The sequence below is a fragment of the Momordica charantia genome (assembly GCF_013281855.1).
Source record: "Momordica charantia cultivar OHB3-1 chromosome 4 unlocalized genomic scaffold, Mcharantia_2.0 BLBB01000004.1, whole genome shotgun sequence".
In the NCBI taxonomy this organism is placed as follows: domain Eukaryota; kingdom Viridiplantae; phylum Streptophyta; class Magnoliopsida; order Cucurbitales; family Cucurbitaceae; genus Momordica; species Momordica charantia.
This window is the reverse complement of record NW_028275162.1, coordinates 5,249,324-5,256,601: the sequence shown is the minus strand read 5'-3', so window position 1 is coordinate 5,256,601 and position 7,278 is coordinate 5,249,324. Positions and strand designations below refer to the sequence as shown.

Below are 7,278 nucleotides of genomic sequence, written 5' to 3'. Positions count from 1 at the left end.
TCCGTCTGTGAAACTCTATAGACATATACTACAATCTGTTGACGTTATCGTTGTCGGGTCATCGTCAATGATATGCTCTGTATTCATAAAAACCTCAAGTTGTAAGCGGTCGACTGCCTCCTGTGAGAGACCAGGGGGCCTCTTGCTGAGTTCAGGAACTAATGCAGCCTGTCAGCATCGACGAGGGAGATCCTTTGCGATTGACTTGTCGAGATTTCTGGATTCCCATCTGATGCTTCAGTAAGACCATTCCTGATCAATACCAGTTCGGTTAGTACAAAGCAGGAATCAGTTCCAGTTTCAACATGTAGTTTACATATACATATTTTCTTAAGAATGATAAATTCCAGCTTGAAACTGTACGACACTTTACGAGTATGGGGATTGCTGGATTGGGTCCTGTTTTCTGAGTTATACGATACAGCCAAATCCTCAGTGACAAAGAAAATCACATGAGTAGGTTCATACCACAGTTATGATTCAACTAAATTTAGAAAGATCCCACTGAGTCGATGAGGTGTCTATAGCTACAAAGCTTATATCTCTAGGAGAATCGACATGGAATGGGGCATTCGTATTGAAGTTCGAAAATTTTCTGTATAGCAACTGACCTGTTTGTCGGTAAAGAGGCACTTCTCAATCTCTCCAGAAGCCTTTCTCTAGCAAGTAAAACAGCTCCTGGCAATCTGGAATCCCCGCTTAACCCGGGCCTCGAGCTGTTCCGAATATGAATATTCGTATTAATACTATTTCTAGAACCAATACTTGTAACCGAGTCAGACTGAGCAGCCGATCGATCCTGAGCAAGCTACAATGAAGATACAGAGTGTTAACACTTAACATCTCCAAACTAATTGAACTCACTTTCAGACCAACATGAAAATCCAGAAAAAAAAAAAGTACAAAAACAACTTAAATTCGATCTAAGGAATGTCTCCATATGATCACACACCAATTTAATCATGGTTTCATAGCTAAGTAACATTAGAAAGCAAATAAAATTGGGAAAATTTTATTCTTCATCATCACTTTCAGTCTTCCAGTACCAAGTTATGCCATTATTAAACTTGAAGGATGCAAAATTTACCTGAATTATGCCATGCCCTGCTGCATTCTTTGCTAAGACCATTTCTTGGTTAGACGCTCTAGCAACCTAGATTCCTCGTCCTTAGTTACATGTGGGTCGAGATTGCATAGGTTGGAAACGAAACTACTCGCCTCCTCCCGACGGTTTAGTTTACAATACCAATCCACTAGAGAGTTGTATGTGTTCTGATTGGGTTTACATCCATTCTTGATCATGTACCTCACCACGTCGATTGCCTCTACAAACATCGAGTCAGCTGCATAGGTTGCGACAAAGGTATTATACGTAATTACATCGGGGATGAGCCCAAAATCCTTCATTTCAGCAAATATCCGCGAGGCCTCTTTCATTCGACCATTTCGACAATAGGCGAAAATAACAGTATTGAATGAAATGATATCAGGCTTTATTCCTTTCCCGATAATTTCCCTCAAAATGTCCTCCGACTTCTCGAAGTCCTCGGTGCGGCTATACATGTACATTAAGCTATTGTATGTTGTCAAGCTCGGAGTGAACCCGCTGTCCTTTATGAAGTTCAAAATTTCGTTGGTTTTCGAAACCATCCTTCTCCTACCATAAATTGAAACCATGGCATTTAGAGTCGTTATATCGGACGAAAATCCTTGTCTCATAAGTTCCAAGAAAGCACGTTCGGTCTCCGTCAGAAGATCACTTTTACTATAAACCAAAACGAGTGTCTTCAAAAGCACAGCTTGAGGTTCGATTATGCCAGAATAGATCTCCTCAGCAAGAGCAGACATTCGCCCAATCTCTTTGCCATTGGCATAAGCATGAAGTAAAGAACAATACGATAGCTCGTTAGGCTTACACCTACCATCCTTCATTTCGGCGAGTACTTTCTCTGACTGCTCCCAAAGGCCACCCCGAGCCAAGGCCGCTAGAACGGCATTGTAAGTGGACAGATCGGGAGTGACCCCGGCATCCAACATTCTTCTATAGATAGCCATTGCTTGATCAAAAGAACCACATCTGCTATAGGCACTAATAAGAGTGTTGAAAGTGTCCCTCTCAGGCACAAACCCCGCCCTCTTCATCTCTTTGAACACTCCTGAGACTTCACAATCCATCCCATTTTGCCCAAACACTGCCAAAAGTGTATTCCAAGTAACAATGTCAGGCACACACGCACATATCTTAATCTCCTCAAAAACCTTCATCATCTCCACAAAATTACCCCGATTACCGTGCATCTTAATCAGAGCATTGAAGGTGCATATGTTCGGTTGGCACCCCGCAACTCTCATCTCCTCGAACACCCTCATTGCATAATCATCCTTCCCCGTCTTCTCGAAGCCAGACAACAGCGTGGTGTAAGTAAAAACATCAGGCTTTATCCCCTTCTCCACCATCTGCATTTTGAGCTCCATAGCTTCATCCAACAAACCATCCCGTGCATAAGCCGATATCAACGAATTGTGAGTGACAATACTAGGTGCAAACCCACTCGCTTCCATCTCCTTCAACACCTCCATGGCTTCCCTAGGCCGCCGAGACTTCCCGTACACATCCAACAACGCATTGTAAGTAACCTTATCCGGACTAAACCCAGCTGCTTTCATCTCCTCAAACACCTCTGCAGCTTCTTCATACAACGACCCCCGACGACAACTACTAATAAGCGTATTATACGTATACAAATCCGGGGCAATCCCCAAGCTCTTCATACTATCAACAAGAGCAGCAATCCTATTCCAAGGCATGCCCATTTTCCCATACACATTCAAGATCACATTATAAGTAATTAAAGTGGGTCTACAACCTTCTTCTTCTAATTTCTTAAAGACCATCACAGCCTCTCTATACCTCTCATTACTAGCATAAGCAGTTATCAAAGAAGTATAAGCATAAATATCGACAATTACCCCATCGTTTCGAAGCTCGTGAAGCAAAGAAGCCGCGAACGAAGCCCGACCCTCTTTCCCAAGAACACTGATAATCACAGCAATCGCAGAGCTGCTAAAAAACGATGCATAATCGTCCCGGTTACGAACCCAATCGAAGACACGCAAGGCCAATTCGTGCTTCTTGCTGAATACCAAGCCCTTGATTATCCCCAAAATGTCGAGGGAAACGGAATCGGAGGCGAAATCGAGCTCTTCGGGACTGGTTTCGAACAATTGAAGCAAAATTTCATCGAGAGAGGAGAAATCGAATTCTGGGTCGAGGAAGGAATCGATGATTCGCTGGCCTTGAGGGGAGAGGCGGTGGTGCGACCATGGCTTCCCGCGGTTGGGGTCGCGGGACCGGCCGATGCGGGTTCGGGCGCGGGTCCTGGAGGTGGGGGAAGCGGGTTTGGGGAGATGAGTGAGGGGGGAAGATGGGGATTGGTGGGGAAGAAGGAGGTCTTGGAGAAGAGGGGCTATGGGGGACGATGAAGAAGGGGGCGGCGGCGGCGGCTGCGGCGGAGTGGGTTGGTGGTGGAAGACGGGGAAGAGGGGTTTAGAGGGCACTGGACTGGGGAGGAGGAGCGGAAGTGCGACCATGTCCGCCATTTTTGGCCACTCTCAAGATTTTGCAGTGGTTTAAGCTGTGGTCTCTCTCCCTCTGGATTTCGTTTCTCAGTAGAAATTGGATTTCAATTTTCACACTGAAGACTAGGGTTTTTATTTATTTTTAATATTGTAAAAAAGTTAATTATTTATTTAAATATTATTTTGAAATTAAATTTTAAAATATTGTAGTGATTTTAATGCACTAAGCTTATAATTTCATCAGATTAGTAACTGTTTTGCATTGCAATTTGTACTTAAATTTGGAAAATCTCTCTAGAATATGTGTGGACAAAAAGAATTTAAAATCTTATTTTTTTTAATATATTTATTTATAATATTCAATTATAATTAGTAAATATAAAATTTATAATCAATATAACTATTAAAATTAATTAATAATAATGTATTATATTAATATAGAACTATCAGAGCTAATAAGTTAAAAATAATTATTCCATTTATTAAAATAAGTACTTGATTTATTTTATTTATAGAAATATATTAAACTAATAAAATTAAGTATTTCTTGAAAATATTAAGTAATTACTATATTAAAATAATTAGTTAAATCAACTTATAGTACAAAGATTCATTTTTTTATTAATTATATAAAACCGCTTAAAAATTATTAATTTCAAATGTAGTTAGCAAAGTTCGAGATAGAAATATCAAGGTTTCAATAAAATATCAAGGTTTCAATTTTATGGAAATGACATAATATTGATAAAATGTAGAGGCATATTTTTAGAGAAAATTATGAAAATAAAAAAAAATTAAATCAATAGATAAGCCTTTCACAATTTTAAATAAATGAAAACTTTTATTATTAATATTATGTCTTAGTGATTTTTATTGATATTTCTTTTATATAATATCGACATGTGACGAAAATTTAATACTTTAGTATTAAGTAAATATAATTTATAATTTTAATTTGATACCTTTCAAATTTTGTTACTTTTATCTTTTTCTTCATGGTTAAAACCTTTTAAAATTTTATTAAAATAAAACTCAAACTATTAATATAATCCCCTCGGAGCTCTCTCAAGTTTTAGATTCTATGTATTCTTTTTTCCTTTCATTTATTTTTTCACAATTAAAACTTTTCAAATTCTCTTAAAAACCTATAGGATGAATATATTGGATAGGGTATGTTAATATCCAAAAATTATAAACCTATAGGATGAATATATTGGATAGGGTATGTTAATATCCAAAAATTATAAATTGTTGGGAAGGGGACATGAGAAATAGAACCAACAGTAAGGTGCGAAGCAATTACCCCTATTTGTAAAGTACCCCTCTTCCTGGCATCAAAAATCGAGATTCGTCAAACATGAACGCAAACAAGATGAAGCTACTCTCAACACCAAAGTAGGGGCAAATGCAAGCACAAAAGTGAAAGCACTTTTACCCAAAACTAATGGCTAACAAACATTTCCATATAACAATTCCCTACATAAAACCTCCAAACAAAGTTCTTGCAAAAGCTTCTTCTCTATGCAACTGCTACCAAGCATAAAGGGGGGCTCTGAAACTGCAGCCATCCATATCAACCAGATTGAGACTCCCCCAACAAAAAAGAAACTTCATTTTAAGGGACTAAACTGAAGGATCCTAGAAGTCGGTTTTCGATACCTTGAGCAATATTATAGAAAGTGGGGACTTATTAACCCTGCAATATCCAAAAACCCGACTTCATCTTTCCCTCCGAATATTTTCTTCAGCTTCTCGTCGCAAACTATGATCTTCTTGTTGTCGGGTCTCTACAAGAATGAACAACAGAGTCAGAACCAAACCATGCAGACTTGACTTTGGGTTTCTGTACTTTTAACCACTGAATTCTAGTGAGATATTATGTTTTCTTTTGGTGTGTGTGTGAAAAATACTCAATATTTAGCCAAAGAAAGGGCAAATTTAGTGAAGGAATGTTAGAGAACTCAGGGAACTGAAGTTTATATCGTCAACATACATGACAAGACAAAATTATGGAATGTCCATAGTCCTTAGTTAATAAAAGCTACGAAAGCAAGGGCTGAGAAACGTCAGTTAGAGAGGAAAAAAACGTATTTGGAGATATCAAGTATGGAGGTTAGAATGTGCCAAGGAATATAGAACCGTGAGCAAGTTTTTGGATAAATGGAATTGGATGAGAAAGTGCATAGAGGGGGGAGAATGTTTGGAGATAGAGTTGGGAGAGACTAGAGAGCTTATGAAGAGAGTCAAATAAGAAAGAAATGCCTAGAGAGAGAGAAAGAGAGAGCAAAGAAATTATAGAGTCATAAGAGAAAGCATGTAGAGGGAATTTGTGTAAAAATTATGCAATGAGAGAATATGGTGAATGCACAAAGAGATGATATAATTAGAATCTTTATGTGAGTTCATAATTCTGGAAGATGCATAAAGAAGCAGACTAGTAAAAGCAAAACGAGAAGATATTTGTGATTAAGAATTGCACTGAAATGGAAGGATTAAACTTTCGAGATTACTGAAAACCAAAGAAATAACCCAAGCTTTTCTAGAACTGTTCCAAGTCTTTCAACAACAAATGCAAAAATCAGGAAGATGTATTCATTTTGTGAACATCTCTTGAAAAAACAGAAATAGAAAAACGTATAAATCATCACTCGAAAGCACCAAGGAAAAAATCAACAATACATTTCAGTATAAACCTTTCTAAACATCAAAGAGTACAAACTTTGGAGCTTAAAGAAGTTTATTCAAAAGTTAACAAGAAAGCCCTAAACAATGAAAGCTTAAGCTTTTCAGACATCTTGCCAGAGCAGCGCAGGGCACCCATCACCACACTATGAACCTCAACAACAAGGATACAAAATCTAGTAAAACTCAAAACAATGCACTAAGAGCTGTAGAAATTCATCCGATGATCATAAAATCGCACTCCAACAAGGACACGCAGAGAAATTTTAGAGACCAACACCCAAAGCCCTCATTTCAGAACAAGGCGTTTTTCACCCAACAGAAGCCTTATCTTCTAATTAACTAGTAAAACTGACAGAAGAATCGAATACAACATGAGAAGGGAAAAAAAAACGGAAAAATAGCAGAGGAAGAGAGATTATACCTGAAGATTGTGTTCTTTTATGTGAGTCCAAATGACCTTGAGGGCTTGGGTACGGGAAATCTCCGGAACGCCGACGAGCGCTTGCATCTCCGGCGATATGCTCCGGGGCTTCATAATGCCTCGAGGCTTCCGGCGGGAGGCAGTGGCTTGGTCCGACGCCGTGGCGAAGGTCACGGGGCGGACAAAGCGCAAATTAGCCGGAGGGAGTTGAGGAGCGTGCTTGAGGGAGGAGGCGGAAGCTCTGGCGACGAGCAGCGCCGGTTCGCCGGAGAAAAATGTGGAGACGAAAGCCATGGCCAGAGACTGAGGACTGGTAACACGAACGGATAGAGCGAAGGTGCAGAAGCGGTGCGACCGAGAACGAGAAGTCCGAAATTCTGAACGCGCCTTAAAATCCATTCAGCTTCATCGTTATTACAACAATGCCATCAGTTTGGTTCTGGGCTTTTTGTGCTGTTTTGGATTGGGCCTAAAGGCCCAATTTTGGTCCAACTGAAAATAGCACTTTCTTCGGCCCACGCGATCTTTCCCTCCATTTCTTTGATCTAACTGTTCATCTATTTTCAGGCCCAATTTATTTTCGGCCTTAAGGT

The 7,278-nt window shown here is 39.4% G+C and overlaps 2 protein-coding genes across 2 annotated transcripts; both read right to left on the bottom strand.

The window, feature by feature from the left end:
• Window positions 1-668: 668 nt before the first annotated feature.
• LOC111017312 (uncharacterized) lies at window positions 669-3,687 on the bottom strand. The gene is made up of 2 exons (XM_088123332.1): window positions 1,088-3,687; window positions 669-808 (listed from the first exon to the last, which is right to left on the bottom strand). The coding sequence occupies exon 1, from the start codon at window positions 3,598-3,600 to the stop codon at window positions 1,120-1,122; it is 2,481 nt and encodes an 826-aa protein (XP_087979458.1). The 5' UTR covers window positions 3,601-3,687; the 3' UTR covers window positions 669-808; window positions 1,088-1,119.
• Window positions 3,688-4,863: 1,176 nt separating this feature from the next.
• On the bottom strand, window positions 4,864-7,278 carry LOC111017291 (SWIB/MDM2 domain superfamily protein). Its single transcript, XM_022292997.2, has 2 exons — window positions 6,686-7,278; window positions 4,864-5,366 (listed from the first exon to the last, which is right to left on the bottom strand). Exons 1-2 carry the CDS (start codon window positions 7,082-7,084, stop codon window positions 5,250-5,252), a joined length of 516 nt encoding a protein of 171 aa, XP_022148689.1. The 5' UTR covers window positions 7,085-7,278; the 3' UTR covers window positions 4,864-5,249.